The sequence below is a fragment of the Haliotis cracherodii genome, unplaced genomic scaffold, assembly GCF_022045235.1.
Source record: "Haliotis cracherodii isolate W230 unplaced genomic scaffold, xgHalCrac1.p SCAF_4, whole genome shotgun sequence".
NCBI lineage: Eukaryota > Metazoa > Mollusca > Gastropoda > Lepetellida > Haliotidae > Haliotis > Haliotis cracherodii.
The window spans coordinates 9,893,306-9,915,197 of record NW_027266297.1 but is presented as its reverse complement, the minus strand read 5'-3'; the positions used below and the strand labels follow the sequence as shown (position 1 = coordinate 9,915,197).

The following is a 21,892-nucleotide window of genomic DNA, read 5'->3' as shown; positions in this document are numbered from 1 at the left end:
TTAAGACATATGTTTTCAAATTTATCACAGTTTAGAAGAAAACATATACATAAAAAATAGACTACTTTGTTGAAGATAGTTATCTGATGAAAAAGTAACAGCACAGACATTCCGTGGTAACAGCACAGACTTATCATCACCTTAAACTTTCTTTCCTAGTATAACCAATCAATAATATAATTACCATATCAACACAAATAATTCCTTTGAAATAACACAGGCATTCAAGAGGCTATGGTTGTACAAATCTTCCAAGCTAAATAAAAAAAATTGGTTAAGACTTAAAAGTAACAGCACAGACATTTGGTCATCTTTATCTAACGTTTCTTATCCAATCACTAAATATTCTAATTTTATGAAACATTAAGAGATATGTTTTCAAATTTATCACAGTTAAGAAGAAAACATATATACATAAAAAATAGACTACTTTGTTGAAGATAGTTATCTGATGAAAAAACAACAGAAGGGTGGAGAAGACAGGTGGTGTGGTGGAAAAGGGTGAGGTTGTGAAAAGTGTGGAGAGGACAGATTGTGTGGTGGAGTAGGGTGAGGTTGAGAAAAAGGTGGAGAGGACAGGTGGTGTGGTGGAGAAGGGTGAGGTTGAGAAAAGTGAGAGTGACATTTTACTATCCGTTCCAGATGATACAGAAGAGTGTCTTGGAAAATGTGTGGTTGTGTTATATGATGGTTTTCCATATCCTGGATACATAGATGTTTCTACCTATGATATATATGTGGAATGCATGCACAAGCCTGGCAAAAAAATGGGATCATTATTATAATGGGACATTATTACCATCATTCCTGAACGAAAGAAGATTGAAGGCACTGCTTCCCACTTCAGTGTTGAAAACATTTACTGGGAAGCTATTACAGATATGATAAAACAGAAACAATAAACAACCTGTGGTTTCTGGGTGAATGAAAGGCACCATTTAATTCTGGCACAAATCAAATAATCATAGATTCAAGTGAATTGTACTTTTAAGGAAACTATAATTCACCTTTTCAGGCCGTTTATTTGAGTATTTGCGAATACAATTGCAAAAGAATACAGCTTCAACAGGAAATCTTCTGACAAGGTTTTTTTCTCCAGATTATGTTGATGTTTGACATGGATAAAGTTGGTTATTGTGTTGTTGCTTCATGACAAAAACTGTCACATGACTATTTAGTGTAAGTTTAAATCAATTTAAATTCTTTGTAATTCTAGGGATTAACCCAAAATGCAAAATTTATTGTCTTTGGCGTTACTTCCGTCTGTGCTGTCACCTACCAGTATCCTACATTCAGATTACATAGAAGAACATTCAGTTAATAACATCCATATGATCAGATACTGTTAATTAAGCAAAACATTTTCTTATTTGTCAGAGTTCAAAACTTTGAACTTCTGAACAGGATAGTTGACTGCAAACATTAGTTTGTCCGTCCTGTTACTTTCAATTGTCCGTCCTGTTACCGACCGGTTTCTATAGTTCAAATTACATACAAGAATATTCAGTTAATTACACCTTATATGTTCAGGTGTAATCAATTGCACATACTTTTTTCGTATTTGTCAGATATTTCAAAATCTTGAAACCCCTGAACGTTATAGTTATCTGCAATCAAAGCCGATTGTCCGTCCTGTTACTTTCAATTGTCCGTCCTGTTACTACGTTGTCTGTCCTGTTACCAGCACTTAAAATAGAAATATACTGATTATTTATTTTTATTTTTCAGAAGAACATATTTGAATTCAAACATATATCATCTAATGAAGTATATGTGTCAAATATAAGATGCAATAATCAGGGTATGTTTGTCATATTGGATTTGAATGAATTCAAATGTTTTCATTTGACTCAAATGCTGGACAAATCTGTCCATAAAATAATGTATCCAATCTCTTTTTAATTGTACTCATTGAAATATTAAACAATACATTTAAAAACAAGAACTGACATGATTTGTGTTGAACTTTGAAAAATATTGTTACAGAAAATATAATTTTTAAAATGGTAACAGGACAGACATATTTTTCCTATTCAGTGTTAATTAATTATTATAATTAGGACATCATTGATTATTAAGGTGTCATTTTGCTTAACATTATTATTCAGAAGTTACTTTGTGTACTGAGTCAATAAAAAAGGAATTTTACAAAAGACAATTTTGATGTTTTTGCTTAGTTGAAATTCTGACATTTTTTGAGAATGACCCATGTATGTATGTATGTATGTATGTATGTATGTATGTATGTATGTATGTATGGAATGAAGTTATTACAATCTTAAAGATCTCACACAAAGTTTGATTTGGCCGTGTTTTGGCAGTCGTCGTTGTATTCAAAACAACCACTTTAATATCATTATGTACATTTACTGTTGATATTACAATTGGTTTTTCTAAGTAGTACTTGTTCAATGTATGTTGAATAACTCTACGCTTTTTTTACTCAGAACATGCTTGATGTATGTTGAATATCCGTGTGTAGTTATTCAGAGCATGCTCCCATGCTCTGAATGTTGAATAACTATGAGTGTCCCATTCTGAGTATACAATACTTGATGTAAGGTGAATGGTTACTAGTATATAAACTGACGTTTGTTATATAGTGTCGGACGACCCAGGGCACCTGTACAGCAGTGTTTGATGCATTAAAATATTGAAGTTGTGATGTATTAATGTTCTGATGTTGCTGCACTGATGTAATAGTCAGGATTTAGGAGGTAGAATATTAATACAATATTAGTGTATTTGTTTGCTGGGTTGAGTAACCTTAGGTATTTTGAAAGTGTACCGGTATGTTAGGTACAGGGTGAAGGGTGTGAAGTGTGTTACTTAGTGGATGCTTGTTGAATGGGTGTGAGTACATAAGTATTATCAGTATAATTCTTAACTTTATTCTATAAATTTATTCTTAATCCATATTTGGGTTGTTTTATTACTCTGTGTTGTGTAAATAGCATCACGACACAGTCAAAGCACATCACGCATCCTCATTCAGTGACAGATACCTTCTTGTTAAGTTTCCTGATTTTCTTCTTTATCTTATTGTCCTCAACCTCAGTCTCAGCATGTGTGTGTCTGTTCAAGAGTAAGAAGGGGAACTGCTTCGGAGACAAAAACGGTGTCTTTGTTGTTTCCAGACCATCCTCCCCATAACAGAACTGGAAATATCAATAAATTATAATCAGTCATTCGATGATTTCTCAGTGGTACACTTGTGTTCAGTATTTGTTAAATTTTCCATCTATATTTGAGATGGATCTTAATCTGCATATGGCCTTGAAGTCAATTATTTCCAAAATAACCAAGTGACCTCCCTTTTCCCCTTTTGTTTCGGAGTAGTCCATAAACTCATTAACAAACATATCTTAAGCAAATCAAGATCCCTCTTCCATGAAAATTCTAGCAGTCCTGTCATTCCTAGATCTAATGTGAAGCAGGTATGTTACAAAACAAAATGAAACTCTTGTCTTGTCTTTCTTTGTTACTTAACACCGCACTCGGCAATATACCAGCCATAAACAAGAAGTCAAGTCAGCATACACCCTGCCCATTGTCCAATCTTAAAGACAATCATATGTGCAATCAAATGTGACATTGTAAAGTAATAGTTTTTCCCCCTGCTTGTGGAAGAGGTTGAATACAAGAGCCACTGCATAACATCTCCATTAAAAACTTTGTACAAATATCTGCTTCAGTAAGACTGTAATGACAAACAAAGGTTAAAATCACCTTCCAGTATGTGAAGGCTAAGATATTTTGTATCCTTGAGCACTGCACAATTCACTCATTTAGATATCATGAATTGCATTGTTATGCAGGCAGGTATTGTTGCATCTGTACCTTTTACAGGCAGTTACCAGAGTAAGGTACACGGTACAAATAGGGTACACAATACTGACCCCAAAACACCTGGTGAATTGCTAATACATCTAGCATGAATCCTTTTACAGCTTGTTTGTTGCAGTGTCTACTGGTGTGCCATTTACTTGACATAGGAAACGAAAACATAATTTTTAAATGTTCAAAGAACAAAGACTCTATAACAGACTTAGACTGATATTGTAGAAAGTTTCATGGAGAAGTACATAACAGAACTGAGGTAAACTTGTTAAGATTACTTCCATTCAACTCAAATCTAAATTTATACAATTTATGTAATTTAATTTATATAATTTATATATACCATACATATTTTTAGAAAAATCTGTACCTGTACAACACTATTATCGCTATCCCTGACAGTCATGTCATACGCCACCTGCACCCCCTCAAGGTGCTTGATGATGCACCTCTGCAGGTACCCGCTACGACTTGTCTTCACAGCTGTGTCAACCAAGCCCTGGAACAAACCAAGTACTGGTAAGCATGTAATGATTTACCAAGCATTGCTTTCTTCGCTATTCTCCATGCATAGCCTAACACAAGTATCATATCTTAATGGCTTTTATCGATACACAACGATACAAGTGTACTATTCAAAAGAAGTTGAAAAACACCCAATTCTTTCAAATTACACATACTACAGTTAATGTGTCATGACATGACAGATTAACTGTAGTAATATTAAAGAATCAGGGTTTTAACTTCATTTGAGCAGTATACAGGTATACAGATATAGGGGTGACATGTAAAATGGTTTGAACATGAATTGTAATATACATTTGTTATTTGTATTACAAGAGGTACAATATTTTACTCATCGAAACAAACAAACAAACAAACACACACACACACTAACACACACACACACACACACACACACACACTAACACACTAACACACACTAACTAACTAACTAACTAAAGAGTTGATGCATGTCAAGAACCTCCCAGCCAAAGAGCCCCCTGCCCACTCACCTCTCTCCCTGCCATACAATGGAAAAAGTATTCCGGGGCTTTGATGCCTGTCAAGAACCTCCCAGCCACGAAGCCCCCTGCTCGAGGGGCAGTATCATAGGGCAGGAAGGAGGGCAGTGACCTCCCACTGACCATCACAGGGGGTCGGCGACCTTCCAGCTCAATCTGACCCAGCAGACAGGAGATCTGCATGCAGTTTACCTGGCAGACAGAGAAGTCATATCAGTGTTAAACATGGATCAGAGGCTAGAGATTTTATAATTGAAAAATTTGGTAGGTAGGTTGAAATAAAGCAAAACAATCTAGGGCCAATTCAAATGGTAACTTAACTTGGGGTGTTTTCATTACTGACCTGAAGAAAAACAGGAGATTTTATTATAACTTGTATATTTAAACACTTATCCTATCTCACACAATGCATTTCTTCTTTCTTCTCCGATCCTAGGTGGCTTAAACCATGTTTCCAGCTTCTAAAACAAAACACTTCACCCAAACACACCCATCATCATCCTGGTTACTGACCCATTACTGGATCAACTCTGTGCTCCATGCACGGTCACCTTACATCACCAAAGTCTCTGCAGATGAGTAAATCCACCCACCAACCCAAGTATTTCGTAGTCCGAAGTCTGGACCTTGGTAGAAATGGTAAAGTCACCAAAAAATTGTCGAGTGGAGACGCCATCCTGTTGATGACAACTGGTTTGGTCAGGATAGGAAGTCGGCTAAGATATCGTGGATCCCGGAACTGAAGTTGAGCGTCAGTGATGAGAGGAACCACAATTTGCTGAAGCCCAGTGGTTGACATCCCAGACGAAAGATGGAAAGCTTGGCACAGAGGGTTGGAGGGGTAGGAGAGGGAGCCATCCCTGTGACAACAACGATTCACGATTGTAGACGGAGAAAGATACCAGGTCATCTATCAATCCCCCGAATCTATATAATAATCGTCTTCCAAAAGACAGCAATCATCATGATGAGCAGGAGTGGTCCATGCAAGTTTAATTAGTCTTGAGAAGGTTGATCCGCTGTCAGAATCTCACGATCGATCCCGGCTACATCAATCCTTGTTAGCAGTAGATGACAAAGTCATACCATAACTCTGGGGCGAGCTCGGAATCATCATTGGGAGCAACTGTGTCCTGAGACAAAGTGGTTGGATCAACTCCAACTGGAACAATATGTGAAAGCACGGGAGACAAGGAACAACCAGCGGTTGATGATCAGGAAGCTCTCGGATCGGAATTAGTAGGCGCTGTCAAAACTGGCTTGGACGAAACTTTCTTAAAGCTCTGCATGCTAACGTCGAACCCATTCGACAGAGGTGTCACTTCCCGTGCATCTGATGTCGAACCCATTCAACAGGCGAATAGCATAACGACACCCCAAAATAAAACTCACAATATCTATTTACAAAGAAGGCTTTGCGTAACATTTAAATTACGTAGGACATGCATAAATGCTCAGCTTGCTCAGTATTAAAACTTTCAGTAGTTTAATTACCTCAACAGGAAAATATTGCGAGTTAAAAAAGTTTCGGCCAAACTTTTCGGCACACAACTACCAGAAACAGCCATTGTTGACTTTTGGCAGGCTAAAGGTTAAAGAGAACCATCAGATGTCCAAAGCTAATGGGAATAGAAGTAGGAACTGGCATGGCAGGAACATAGTCAGTGAGGAAGCTGTCTTGAGAGCTAAGTGTCATCACATCGAGGTCGAACTAAAAGTAGCAATACAGTTACTTAGATGTAAAAAACTGACTGTCATGTCAACAACAGTAAGTAAAATGCACCGAACGGCTCGCAACAGGTGTATTGATTCTGTTCTGATTCCAACATCAGCGGGTTTGTTACAACCCAGAGAAAAATCCTGACACGATTGCAAACATCATGAATACTGTGTCCTTGCCTATACTGGTATCCTCCCCTACGTGTCAAGGTCTGTAGTGCGAGGAAGATCGCATGCCCTCTAAAGCAGGCATATGATTCCAGGTTTGGCGTCAGATCTTTAGCATGGTCGGCACAGACGAGGTTGTAGGAACCTGAATTGGAAACTGGAGATGATTTTTAGGAGCAGCTCAGAGAATGGCGATCCTAACAAGCATCTGATAGAGACGAACATCTACAAATAGAAGGTCGTCGAGGCTCTTCACAGCGATCAAAGGGTTGATGCCGATGAGAGCGGATAGGACGAGTCTTAAGGAATACCATGCCAAGGAGGATTCCAAGTGTGAGGGATAGTTCTTCTAGCCACATGGGTGGTCTGCATAGGGCACAAGCCTGATAGATGATTATATTGTAGGAGCAGGAACGATCCTGTTGACGATGTCGATCCATTCAACTGGAGGACTAGGAGCACCCCAAAGTAGAAGAACGTTTGACAGAGTCCTCGCGAAAGCGATGATCACTAGAAGGTCAATCTTCAAATTAGTCAATCCCTTAACAGTTGATCCCCAAAGCGTTGATCCCGAGGGCAACCAGGGAGAAGTCCTACAGGAATGTTAGGTTGAGAATGGGCAGTTTCTTTCTGAGAGAGTCAATCCCTAGAAGGTTGATCACAAAATCGCCAATCCTGAGAGAGTCGATCAACTTGACTGTTGAACCCGAAAGCGATGATCCTGAGAGCGACCAGGCCAACTGGAACGTCAATCCTGAGACCGTCGATCCTTAAGTGAGCGATCCTAAGATGACCCCTCTTAGGAGAGAAATCCTTAGAGTGCCAATCATGCCATCGACTTTATCGACTCTTGGAAGAAGCGCAAGACCAATTTTTACTGCATTAATTCTTAGAGGGTGAATCCGTTCTATAAGTACCAGTGGAAGCCTTATTCATCACTGTCGATGGAGGAGCACCAATACGTTGGACAGAAAGGAACAATCACTAGCATGAGCGTGAGATGAAAGACAACTGGTTATGGACGATCTCGGAGTTTCAAGAGGGTTGGTTGAAGGTTGACCGAAGGCGTATCTGAGGCAGCTCTAGAAGCATTGATGGAAGAGAGAACTTGCCAACATCCGATGTAGCTGGAGGTTCCTACGTTGAGCTGGCACAGTAGGAACGTCGTAACTGACACCCAGGAAACACTTAATGGTATTGGACGGTCGATACCATTAAGGCTGGCATAAACAAACTCTCCTTGACATAACTATGTGTCTGTCTGTGGGAGCAGGTTGTCCTAACGTTGGCATAGTAACGAGCGCACTAGGATGAAATGGTTGGTTTGTTATGGGGGGAATGTCATCAGTAAGAAGCTATCAAATACAACATCATCTACATCACATTAAAAACAAGGATGGGATGTTTGACAAAAGAGGTGCTTTTCACAGCTGTTATAGACAGCCAACTTAGTAACACGATAGGGCTTCATAACTGAGGAAGGCCCATTTTCTGCATCCTTAGATAAGACCACCAATCAATATTTCAATTATGGCATTACATAGGATAATACGAAAGGCTTCCTCCAAGAGAGGAGAACACTGGGAACAGCTACTGTCCTTTGAACAAAGACCATAACAGTCACAGCAAAGGTCGTGAGGGTCCGCCAAGGAAAAGGTATGTCTGCAATTTACACAGGCCGGGCGTTGATCTTAGTCTGCACCCATCTTCTCCATTAGTATCATAGGTGTATTATCAAGGAGGGGGAACCTACAACCAAAAGAACCCAAATGGATTCTCTAATATTCCAAAAACACGAAAGAAAATGAGTTGGCAGAGATACACACATGATCAGGTTGTGTAAGGCTACCGTGCACCGAACACTTAACTGACCCAGTTATTTGTCAGTAACCAGGGGGATGCTGGGGTGTGTTCGGTTGATGTGTAATCTCATTAAAATCAGAACCGCTATACAAAGATCTGAGGACATCCCATTACGGCGCTCACATCAGAACGACCTTTCGCGAATTTTGACCGACTATTGAAATGACTGACAAGAAATCAACATAAGCCAATCAGAAGGCAGCTTTCTCAACCTTTACAGCACTAGTTTCAAACTGGTGACTACGCTTGGAAACATATTTTGACGTATTCTCGATTAAAAAAATTAAAACTGATAAGAAGAACATTCGGGAATGGCTTATAGCCTAGATTGTATGGATATAATCATAAAACCTGTAACTGTCGTTCGCAATACCCCATGTTAAATATTTCGTGGTTGCATGATTAGAAAACACATTCTGACAGTCACTTTCATGATCTGGTAAGCGACGCTCTGATTGGTTGGATGAAAGGTTGTTCTGACGTACCCCTTAATGGGATGTCCTCAGATCTTTGTTTAGCGATAGCTAGAACTAAGATCTTACTTTAATGAGATTAGTTGATATGTTTTGTTTTAGAAGCTGGAAACATGGTTCAAGCATAGGAGATCAGTAACCATGGTAAACCAAATAATCATAGAAACCACCCTACCGTGGATCCCTTAGCCCCAGCCTCAACCATCAGCTGCAGGTTGTTGTCTGGGAACGCCTTGTGGAGACCTTGTGGAATACAGGACCTAAAAAGACACAAACAGACTTCAATATGGGGAACATATAATCTGGAAGAAACATTGATTCATCTGTGTATGTCCTACTTCCATGTTGTATCTGGCAAAGCCAGCCTGCCTGCCTGCCTTCAATTTACAAAATCAAAAGTATAATAATATTTAAAAAGCTTCTTTTTTTTAACATATTTGTATTTCTGAGATTTTGTAAATACTTAACCTAAAATCAACCCACAAATTTTGCTTTTGCCTCATGGCAACTACCAAAGAAAACTATAAAAGAAAATTGGTCCTACCTTACATTACAATTCAACACTTTAAATCTGACTCTGATGCATTAAAGCCATATTAAACTTAGCACTATCACATTTACATTAACATAGGTAAACACAGTGCATCTCCTGATCAACAAACCATGAATGTTTTAGCTTTTCACCCTTCCATCTATCTCATCGCATCCTCCAAATAGCTTGCCTGTAAATTCATAGAGGAAGGTTTACAACAACTTGAAGGTAACCTACTTGACAATATCATTCTGAACGCGATCAGTCTGTATCTTCATGGCCAAGTCCTGCTCCTGCAAGCCACGATCATCCAAGTCATGATGTGCATCTTTCATACTATCAATCAAGGCCTTGTCTGAGATGTTTTCATCCAGGTTGAGGGCCCTGATGACAGCCTCTCGGCCACATGCAGGAGACTTCTTGATGATTTTCCCTCTCTTCTTATCAGCCTAGGAGATTGATTGATTTCATGTGAAATTTGTCTTTGTTGTTTAACGTCACACTCGCAATATTCCAGCTTTAAGACTTGACCAGTAAAATAACTTGAGGCCAGACAAACCGGTGAATGATATTGTGAGCAACGATCTATCAGGGTACAATGACATGCTATCCACCTAGTTACGAGGTCTGACCACCAGATTCACTAAATAGCCTCATATGACAATAGGATGCTGGGTATCAATTCTAACCTGGAATCCCCATCATGGGGCTCATATATGAGAGGAAAATATAAAATAGATCGATCAGTAGTGATAAAACTTCCTGGAGATAGGACCTTCCTGACCAACTTGCACTTTTCCATTTTGCTGGTTATAGTTTTGATAACAGACAGCAGACACCTTTATCTTAATAGGTGTTTCAATATGGCTGCTGTGATGGCCCTATTTGAATCGGATTTGAATCTCTTGGAACAAATTGGGGTGTCATGATTGAAGGGAATAGTATGTAAAGTGTCATTGGTCCAGTTGTTTCTGAGATGTTTACGAAGGAGGGTGCACAACTGTCATGCAACCAAACAAGACAATCAAACAAGCACTTGTACATTCAGTGTTCCAAGTTACGGGGTGTTCTGAGGTCCTCTGGGTTTGCTGCCATAGTATCCCAAACCTGTGACGAAACCTCTTGAGCTGAGACAAAGACCCCTTGATTTTCATGCTTATTTTCAAACACTGATCCTAGTCATCAGGAAAAGAGAACATGCATGATGTCCGCACCTCTGGTTTGACAAGGATGTCCTCCACTCCCAGTGTGAAGCCTCGCTGCTGCAAGAACACCCGAAACAGCTTCCCCAGGCAGCTCAGCAGCTTTCCCGCTACGTGACCTCCATACAGCTGCAACAAACCTCCAAAGATTTAGACTCTTCACGATCTCACACTGATAAACACAGTTGACAAGTTGACATTTGAAAGAAGTTTGACACATCAAAACAGCATGTTTGATTGTTGCTTTGCGCTGCTCCCAGCAATATTCCAGTTATGACAGCGTCATGTAAACCGTCAAGTCAGAATCAGACACACAGTGATTGATATTATGATCACCGACAAACTGTCAGGGTACAATGGCACGCTATCAACCAAGTCACTGAATCTGACCACCCAATCAAGCAGAACCTGAATTCCCAGCTTTTATCACGTAAGTTCTCCCAAGACCAGTACCATAACTGTTAAAACACATCTGGCCTACATGTTATTACTGTAACATGACCTGTTTCTGTGTACCTCATGGCAGCTGTGGACCATGCCGTAGCAAGTAGGGCCGTAGTGGGCCTTGTCCAAGACCCCTTGCAACAGCTCTCCATCCCGGATGACCACTGTCCCCTCCCCCATGTCGTCCATCTCACTCTGTCCACTCTTTCTCAGGGACCAGTTCTGCAGGAAACAATCACAAATATGATTAACAATATGATGAACACTGCAGGCAAACAACACATTTTATTATTTATTTTTTTCATGAAATCAACTTGAACGTCCAGTACATGGCGAGTCCTGTCTACTTGATGTTTGCTGTATTTTAATCCTAGTACATGTTCATTTTCAACTTTAAACACTGGAGTTAAGACAAAGGCCCCTTGACTTTCATGCTCAATTATGAAAACAGACAATGATTGTCATAAAGAGAGCATGAGTGTGATGTCCACATCTCTGGTTTGACGACAGTGTCTTACACTCATCCACGTCCTACAAGTCATCCATGTCATGCAGCATCTTAAATGTCAGCAAGAGCCAAGAGAAGGCAGCAACTCTAATGCTTATAAGTTCTCCTCTACAAAGATGATGAGCATGTGAACGAAAGTTGAGACTATACGAAAACAGTTGACAGCCATATTACGGCAGTGAGTGGATCAGACAAACTGCTGATTGACAGTAAGAGCATCGACCCATTTCATTGGGTTACAAATACACACAGTAAACTTGGTCAAACACTGTGATCATCCAGTCTTATTAATAGTCAGCTCATACATTGTTTAACTCCACACACAGCAATATTCAAACTTTATTACTTGCCCGTGAAGAGATCACCCATTTAATAAACATACAGTTGTATTACACATTGTGTAATACCAAAACGCGTGCTTATGTACTCTCGGAACACGTTTCACGAAAAATATTGAAAGCTCTCAACATCCCTTGGCTTATTCAACGACATTGCGTGTGGAGATGATAGATCACTGAGAGGAGCCGAAGGATCTTGCAACAAAATTCCACAAATTACGTCATCGGGTATTGTGACGTGATTGTAAACTTTGAGGTGCAAGGCCCCGTTCCACAAGGCGATCGTGCTGTAGCGCAACGACAGTCGTTGGTCTAAGTTTAAGTATGTGAGTTGCGATAACCTTAACGCTACGATAATTTTGTGGAACGGACGCCTGAATTCTAAAGATAGACCGTTGTATGGTATTAAATTCATACGTTTCAACTTTTGACGTGTTTGAAGTATTGTTCTGTTAAACTCAATTGTATTATGCCGTGGATCGTGTAGGTGACAGCCTATTCACACTTGACAGTATAATTCTTAAAACGTTTTAAATGGCAAGTAATAAATAAAATACTAAACTCGCTACCGTGTAAAACCAATTTTATGAAACTCGTGAATAGTTGTGGTATCTGACTCGCTTTCGCTCGTCAAATACCACAACTATTCACTCGTTTCATAAAATTGGTATTACATGGGAGCTCGTTTAGTATTCTATATATATATGACAGCGGCCTGCAAATATTCAAGACAAGGCCAGACAAGCCTGTGATCGATATTATTTAAACCATCAGGGCATGTCAAGCAATCAAACAAGACTCTGAGCCATTTAGTTGCCTATTACTCCCATTACTATTGCCTAATAATTCTCTGTGAGTATGATACCAAGTACTATACTACTGCTGCTGCTGCTGCTGCTACTACTATTACTGCGACTACTACTACCAGCAGCATAGGTTGCTGTGGACCAATTCTAACCTTGAATCACCATATAATCATATGGAATTATATAACAAAGCAGGCATTTGGGACATATTCATTTGAAATCCCAACAGGGTTTAAATGCATCAAGATTGTCATCACATTTACTGATATATGTCAGGAAAATTCTTTAACATACCTTTTCTGGTATTTTTGACTTGCCATTCATGTTGAGTGGCTTCCTGTCCGGTGGAATGACATTCAGGAGGACGGATGATAACAACTGAAGGACAACAAATACAAGTAAATGCTTTTCACCAGACAGACATTACAGGGCCCAGCTTTTCACCAGACAGACATTACAGGGCCCAGCTTTTCACCAGACAGACATTACAGGGCCCAGCTTTTCACCAGACAGACATTACAGGGCCCAGTTTCACAAAGCAACTGTAGCGCTATGATTGTTCTAGCTCCTATACTTTGACCTTCAACAGTCATAGCGCAAGTGGGCCCCTGCCTAGTAGAATTGAATCTTGGCCAGCCAAACAAGAGGTTGATAGCATGAGCATGGCTCTATGTTGATGCAATACCATGACACAACTGACCAAGCAATACAACCACCCAATCCTCATGTTGGTGTGCTTCAACAAGGATGAGGTAATGGAGACCAGCTTGCTCCAAACTTACCACATGCTTCACAAAAGCAACAAGTACAGGGGCCTCTCACATCGAAGATGAGGCATACTTTGAAAATAACATGTGACAACAAGTTGTTATGTATTATCAGTCCTGAGTGAATTAATTAAGCCCCAAACCTTTCCCACTGGGGTGACAGAACAAACAATCAATAACGGGTACGATGACACACACTAAGCTTCCCCTTTCTAGTGAGCATGTGAGTAAGGTTTAATGCTGCTAGAAACAGCATCCCTGTTACATCAAAGCATCTGACTTTCAAAGCCAAGAGAGAAGGTTATTCTATATTTTACCTATTGTTTCATTTCTGAGAAGATGTAGAAATATACTACTCCACTTTTCAAAGGGATATTTGATACACAAAACTGATTCTCATAATGTCAAGTGTATATTTCAGTGGAGTGAGATCTCTGATGATCCGTATGAAAAGTGGAGGAGTGGTGTATGTATGTTTCCCGATCACTATTAGAGACATGATCTCAGTCAATCTAATATTGGAACGATGCCACATAACACTGAACGTTATGATGTCATTAACAATAGATGAGGTCATCCAATGAAACAAAAAACATAATCCTCATTTCCCATTTCCCTGATATGCATGACCCTATGTGTAATATTTGCCAATTCTACTCCAACCTTGCATGCAATATCACAAAGTTATAAACACAAGCCGTCTCACCTGTTTGCCAGACCACATAGGGTAGGGTTTCACAATGGCTGGAGGAAGGCTCTTCACACGCCCAGGAACATTTGTCAGAGTTGCAAACAGGAGCTGAAAGTAGTCCGCCCTGCAGAGAATGAAAACAACATTGTAACATCATTGCTGTATGGAATAAATAAACACTGCAATATGATGGACATGATAAAAAATCATTTCTATATGGACATCTTGTGAAAGACAACATTGTAATATTTTCGGAATACATTCAAATGTAGAACATGATGAAGGAAGGTATGTGACACAAGTCCAACCAAATATCATTCAGATGACAACAGTCATGGTTGAAAAGTAAAAAATGGGTTTTTCAGATTAAAACGATGTTTTATTGGTCTGTTTTCAGTCGTACAAATGGGTATCTCATACCTCTAGTCGCACGTTAAAAGGAAGCCAGAAGCTGGAATGTAAACAATATACTTGCTTTCGTCCGGTTGCGCATGCACCTCCCTATGACATGTCACAAATCTCGAAGAATAAGCCATCAAGCATGACTGGACTTGATTACTTCCCAGTGGGGATGGCTGGGTGGGAACGTACGACTGAAAACAGACCAATAAAACATCGTTTTTAATCTGAAAAACCCATGTTTTAGTCTGTTTTCAGTCGTACAAATGGGTAGAATTTGACGGAACACTGGAAGGAGGGTCGGGAAAGTAATCAGGAAGTGACCTCTTTCACGTCGAATGTACCAAGTTCCTAACCCCTGTAGTGACAATAGAAAATTCGACAAGATGCACGGACGAGACAAATTGTTTATCACGAACGCACAGCATGGTTAATGCTCATTGACACACAACTAATTATCGATGCGACAGGACAACTGCACGCGTCAGTTGAACTGCGATCGAAGTGGTCGACGTATAGTTTAGTTACAGAGCAACTCGCAGTATACAAGGTAACTAAAACAGCATGGTTAATGCTCTTCGACCCACAAGTAACTATCAATGCGACAGGACAACTGCACACGACAGTTGAATTGCTATCGAAGTGTGGACGGAATATAATTTAGTTTCAGAACGACTCGTCGTATCCAAGGTAACTAAAAATAGCATGGTTAATGCTCTTCAACACACAACTAATTATCGATGCGACAGGGCAACTGCACACGTCAGTTGAATTGCGATCGAATTGTGGTCGACGTATAGTTTAGTTACAGAGCAACTCGCAGTATACAAGGTAACTAAAACAGCATGTTTAATGCTCTTCGACCCACAAGTAAGTATCGATGCGACAAGACAACAGCACATGTCAGTTGAATTGCGATCGAAGTGTGGTCGACGTATAGTTTAGTTACAGAGCAACTCGCAGTATACAAGGTAACTAAAACAGCATGGTTAATGCTCTTCGAACCACAAGTAAGTATCGATGCGACAAGACAACTGCACACATCAGTTGAATTGCGATTGAAGTGTGGTCAGCTTGTAATGTAGTTACAGAACGACTCGTCGTATCCAAGGTAACTAAACAGCACTGCACATGTCAGTTGAATTGCGATCGAAGTGTGGACGGCATATAATTTTAGTTTCAGAACGACTCGTCGTATCCAAGGTAACTAGATAAGCATGGTTAATGCTCTTCGACACACAACTAATTATCGATGCGACAGGACAACTGCACGCGTCAGTTGAACTGCAATCGAAGTGGTCGACGTATAGTTTAGTTACAGAGCAACTCGCAGTATACAAGGTAACTAAAACAGCATGTTTAATGCTCTTTGACCCACAACTAATTATCGAAGCGACAGGACAACTGCACACGTCAGTTGAATTGCGATCGAAGTGTGGTCGGCGCAAAATTTAGTTACAGAGCAACTCGCAGTATACAAGGTAACTAAAAAATACGAGCAGTACTATAAAGTATGGGAAGACGATGCATACACCGAATAACCATAATAAACATCCGAAGTACTGCATGCAACAAAAACCATAAGAATGCGTACATTCACCAACAGTTTTTATTGTAACCTGTTATCTGGCACAAAGTGTCGAGCAAAAAGTCCAAAGTGCGTGCTCATGTTGAAGCTATGGCACGAACTTCGTGCAGAGGAGAGGAGGTGGGAGGTGCGAGTCCTTGCGCCTCGTAAGCTCTGAGAATGACCGCTCTCAACCAAAAGGAGAGAGTATTACGTGTAATCTCTTTCTTAGCATTGGTTGAGAGCTGTATGAACAGCCGTCGAAAATGGTGTCGTCGCTGTTCAGATCCCTGCAGATAAATATGAAGTGCACGAACTGGGCACAGGGTGAGAACAGCATGATCATGAGGGCCCATAATGGTAGACAAAGAAGGAATGTGGAACATTCTCGAATCTTGGCCAGGAAGTTGAATTTTCGCTCTAAAAAAATCCCATCTGAGACTAAGATGGACATTGCCATACTTATGCTGATCGAACGTAATCCGATCAACGTAATCCGATCGATGTCAATGGCATGTAGTTCTGATACTCTTGCTGCCGTAGCCAGCGAGAGAAGGAAAACCGTTTTCTGAGACAATGTCGAACGCGACCCGATCGAGAGGCTCATAAGTCTAACTAAACAGGTTGCGCAGAACGATATCGAGGTCACAGGCCGGCAGTCGGAATGAATATGACTGATCTTCAACCATGAAGGCACGTAGAATTTTTGCAATTCCGGTATTTTAGTGAGCCTGTCCCCCGTAGGAGACGGCACCATGGAAGCCAAAGCTGCCAGATAAGTCGAGATCGTCGACCCTTTCAGACGCCGAGATGACCGGAGTGATCGTTGTGAGGATGAAGGAGGTCGTCTCGATCTGGCAACGGGCAGGTGGCTGATTGATGATCAGGAGATGTTCCGGGAACCACGTTCTGGACGGCCAATAAGTCGCGAGCAAAGCAGACGTAGGTTGGCCGATTGACGAACCGTCTCCAGTATCGATGGTAATAGCGCTGTTGGCGGAAACGCGTAAGCGTCTAGACCCTCACACGATATCGCTAGAGCGTCGCGGTGCCATGCCCGTGGGTCTGGAACCGGCGACACGAATCGAGGAAAGCGGTTGGTGTACCGGTTTGCGAAGAGATCTACTTGAGGCAACCAGTCAATCTGTGAGCAGATGAAAAGACTGTCGGATGGATCATCCACTCCATGGGAGAGGGCCTCGATGGTCTCGACAGGGCGTCGGCTAGTTGTCCGAGCCGACGAGTCCTTGTTTTAGCCCCTTAATGCCGAGCGCCAGACAGGGTAACAACAAATACCCTCTTCCGGTAGCTCGTCTAAAGGTAGTAGACTCCAACGACGGTGACGGCGGGCGAAGGGACCTCACTGCCTCCCCCGCTGGCTCGCTGTCGACAGCATAGCAAGCGGTTGTAGCTGGTGACGAACAGCAGTGTCCATGGATTCCCAATGCCTGTCTACTACAAGAATCTTGGAGGGCGCTGGTTTCTTGAAGAGTAGCCCCCAATCCAAGCCCCTACTCATGGGTGACGAAAACTGAGTGACGCTCACGATCAACCGATTGACGAAGATCAGTCGTGCGGGTATTATCATCAGCAGGCGAACGGTCACGTGTCTTGTCGAAAACATAAGTTGACTGGAGCGGGTCTTTATCAACTGATTTCTTGGGTGTGGCCGACGCGCCACCCCCAGGGCCAGATGTAGAGGCTGCAGAGTCCAGGGATTCACCCGATGACCTACTCAGCTTGTAGTGCTGGTCAGTAGCCCGCTTCGCCAACGCACGAAGATACTAATTAAATTTTATTAAAGTGATCACATTCTTTACAACGTTGATTCCACGAACACGTTGAAAATCCGTCCTTAATTATGCAGGAAGGACAATAATTGTGAGGATCTACTTTAGACAGTATACTTTGACACGAGGCAGAAAAGCCCTACATGTTGCCACGTGTATAATCAAGTCAAACCGTGAAACACGTGTTGAACCCAAACAATGGATTACCAAGGATTACATTCCAGGAGTCTACAGGTAAGACATATTATTATTACTGTATTAGAACAACAACTGTAGACACACGATAAGTACTAGTAGAATACAAACTAGCAGTCTATCGCGAAAGTCCTTCTCGAGCTCAGAGGCGCGCTGAGAGATGTGACATGTCATAGGGAGGTGCGTGCGCAACCGGACGAAAACAAGTTTATTGTTTACATTCCAGCTTCTGGTTTCCTTTTAACGTGCGACTAGAGGTATGAGATACCCATTTGTACGACTGAAAACAGACTAAAACATGCAGTTTACAGATTAATTTCTGCCATTTAACTGAAAGTCTTTCAGCTGCCATTTTCATTAACTTGTAATGGATATCAGAATGTTTGAGCCTTGCATATCGAAGTTGTTGTAATGCCTATGTGTAACATATGCTCGTAGTGACCTGTGTTTTGGAGTCATCTTTCACAATCTGGATTGTCCAATTGACTTTGAGTCATTAATTGGATCAATCACCAAGGAATATTGATGAATGGATGCATGCTGTTTATGGGAAGACTGCCCTATCATATGCCACAATTAATGCTGGGTGAATGAATTTTGGCGTCGGAGAGAGTTTGGAAGATGAGCCCCTGCTGTTTGATCCTGGATCCATCACTAGGATCTGAGAGCAAACAAGAATCCATGTAATAGAAACACTTCGAATAAACCCGGTAGTTTAAAGCATCCAGATCTACTAAGGATGGCCCCCTTCCTTTGGGACACCAAAGGCACAATACACATTGGTTATTTACCATTGGAACAACCATAAATGGTGACTAATATGCCAACTTAATTGAAAAGATTGGGCAAATCTATCAAAGAAAAGCATTGCAGCAAGGCTCTACTGCACATCCATCATGTTGCAATTGCGTGAGTTAAAATTGAACACCGCATCAGCATTATTTCAGCCTTATAGCGACTGTCACAATTGAACCGGCCTTAAAAAACAACACCAGTTTGGTCAGAGATAAAAAGAGGACCAAGAACTTGTTGCTGTTGTGGAGGATGGTTGACAGACCAGGATTTGGCCTTCTACAAAATAGTGATACCGTATTCGACGTAATAAGCACCCCGCTCTAATAAGCGCCCATGGCGATATTTGCATATATACTGGCTAGTGAACAATCCCAATTAGCACCCCTTTGGATTGATCAATGTACACAAGACTTATTTATTCGCGTATAATACACACTCGTGTGTCATATGCACCCTTAATTATAGGCAATTAAATTCTGGAAAAATATATATGTCGCATATAAACATTTCAGGCTGTCAGCATAAACCACGAAATTTATTTTTCAGCACTGTTTTTTCCACCGAAATAATATTCTAATAAGAGCCTCATGTTTCTAATTATGAGAGCGCCCTGGGCGCTTATTACGTCGAATACAGTAACTGTCCGGGAGAAAGGATGGAGTAAGTGTATTGAACGGCAATGGGATTATGTTGAAACATAATTAAAGCTCACAGCAATATTTAAGTTCTAGGGCAAAACAATTTTATACCCACCCCGCCATCATACATGTCCACAAAATATATTAAAGTTTAATGCTTAGTTATTTGACACATATTTTTCAATTTGGCCACCTCTAAGATGCACCAACAGTTATCTGGTACAAAGCAGACAGGTTTCGGGTGGAAAACTCTCCCTACTTGTCAAAGAATCTGCCCCTGACTGTGAGAGACACTCCCGACACCATGTGATCTTGAATGAGTCCTGCCAGGGGAGTGCCATCCTTGGGAACCAGATACTGGTTGTCAGTACCAGCTGAAAATACAAGGTAACATTCACTCAAAGGACGAAAGAGTAACGTTCTAAGGAGCTTTTAGCAGTATTCCAGCCCTCAAATAATAACCTAAATATGTTGTGTTAAGCATGTCACGTCTGTCTTATATTTGAAGAAATTGCATGCTTTTTTATGCTGAACAGGTAGATCTGCCATCGGAGCGATAAAAAAAGTGCTGTTCAATTTCATTTCATGCCACTTTACATTCATATATTCTGGAAATCAATATTTTATTAAATCTCTCCTCACTGTAGGAAACACTGCACAGCTCTATAGAACAACTGGTAAATACCCAACGTACCCAATGCCATTGCTTCTGCCCTAGCCAATTCACTCTGAGGCAAGTGAGCATTCATTTCATCTCCATCAAAGTCGGCGTTGTATGCCTTGCAGTTGGCGTAGTGTAGACGGAGAGTCTTCTGACCAGGCAGAACTCGAACCTAAACATACCCAGTCATTAGCTGTGCAACAGTCTACAAGGATTTATTTTGTTTTCTTTGTTTGTTTTTAATGCCGCACTCAGCAATATTCCAGCTATATGACGGCAGTCTGTAAATACAAATCTGGACCAGACAATCCAGTGATTGACATCATAAGCATCGATCCACGCAATTGGTTTACGATGACATGCATCCACACAAGTCAGTGAGTCTGACCACCCGATCCCATTATTCGCCTCTACGACAAGCATAGTCACCTTTTACAGCAAGCATGGGTTGCTGAAGACCTACTTAGGTATTTGTCTCGCAAAATAAGTTGGAAATAGCAATCAGCTGTTCACACATTTTCTCCCCTATCTATGGGTCTTTTAGTTTAAAAAAATCCTTAATGTTATGGACATTATCATAAATGAAAAGAAATTTCAAAGGAAGACCGAAGACTTTGTATCTCTAATGACTAGAGTTTGTTTCAAGGCAAGTTAATAGTTGATGTGATTTGCTGATCAGTTCATTCACAATTTTGTGGAAAGAAAATTGAACGAAATCTTGGATAAAAGTAATATAATAGATTACAAACATAAGTCCAGATACACTATGAACACTTTTATAGCCATATAGTGTAATAACAGGACTAACTTGCATACTTCAGTACAGATTTGCTTTTTCTGGTGTTGTGTGCTCGCGATAAAGGCTTCGCATTGTGAAATAAACTCAAAACTTCTTTGTATGCATGTATTATACACACATTGGTAGTCCAACGGTAGTCAAATACTGTATTTCAGTATTTTACTCATCAATACATTTATGTAGAGAGGCCCTTTCCCAGGTTGATTGAAGAAGAACAAAAAACACCATCCGCTCTCACTATATTTTCAAAAGCCATAGCCTGAGAACCAATTCTTTTCTTTTTTTAAGCCTTATAGATGTAATCGTGATTCATTTATCCAGAAATGTGTTAATCCTGATTATTTCAGTGGGGAACTCTGATTAACAAGGTATCACTGTATTGGCCATTTCTGTCATCATAGTTACATGCACAATTCATAAAAGTGAAGAAAGAATATTTAAAGTGAGTGACTGAGTTGGGGTTAACGCCGCTTTCAACAGTATTCCAGTTATATCACAGAGTGTCAGCTTAATGTGGGAGGAAATCCAAAAGTGATGCAGGTCTCAGACGTTTACCACTTCGGTGAAACTTCAGGCATGGTGCTGACAAACCTAGAAACATAATCTGGGCCTAACCGGGATTCGAACACACAATCATAGCTTTCTGGCATGTCCAAAGGACACAACTCAGCA

The 21,892-nt window shown here is 40.6% G+C and overlaps 1 protein-coding gene across 1 annotated transcript in view; it reads right to left on the bottom strand.

The window, feature by feature from the left end:
- Positions 1-21,892, bottom strand: part of LOC139478408 (DNA-directed RNA polymerase I subunit RPA1-like) — a 63,874-nt gene that overhangs the window by 24,057 nt on the left and 17,925 nt on the right. The window contains exons 12-22 of the mRNA XM_071260854.1: positions 20,455-20,593; positions 20,020-20,134; positions 14,392-14,500; positions 13,213-13,296; positions 11,339-11,488; positions 10,835-10,951; positions 9,858-10,069; positions 9,264-9,348; positions 4,857-5,057; positions 4,211-4,339; positions 3,006-3,158 (exon numbers count right to left, since the gene is read on the bottom strand). Of these exons, the coding sequence (XP_071116955.1) occupies positions 3,006-3,158; positions 4,211-4,339; positions 4,857-5,057; positions 9,264-9,348; positions 9,858-10,069; positions 10,835-10,951; positions 11,339-11,488; positions 13,213-13,296; positions 14,392-14,500; positions 20,020-20,134; positions 20,455-20,593 (1,494 nt within the window). The remainder of the gene's footprint in view (positions 1-3,005; positions 3,159-4,210; positions 4,340-4,856; positions 5,058-9,263; positions 9,349-9,857; positions 10,070-10,834; positions 10,952-11,338; positions 11,489-13,212; positions 13,297-14,391; positions 14,501-20,019; positions 20,135-20,454; positions 20,594-21,892) is intronic.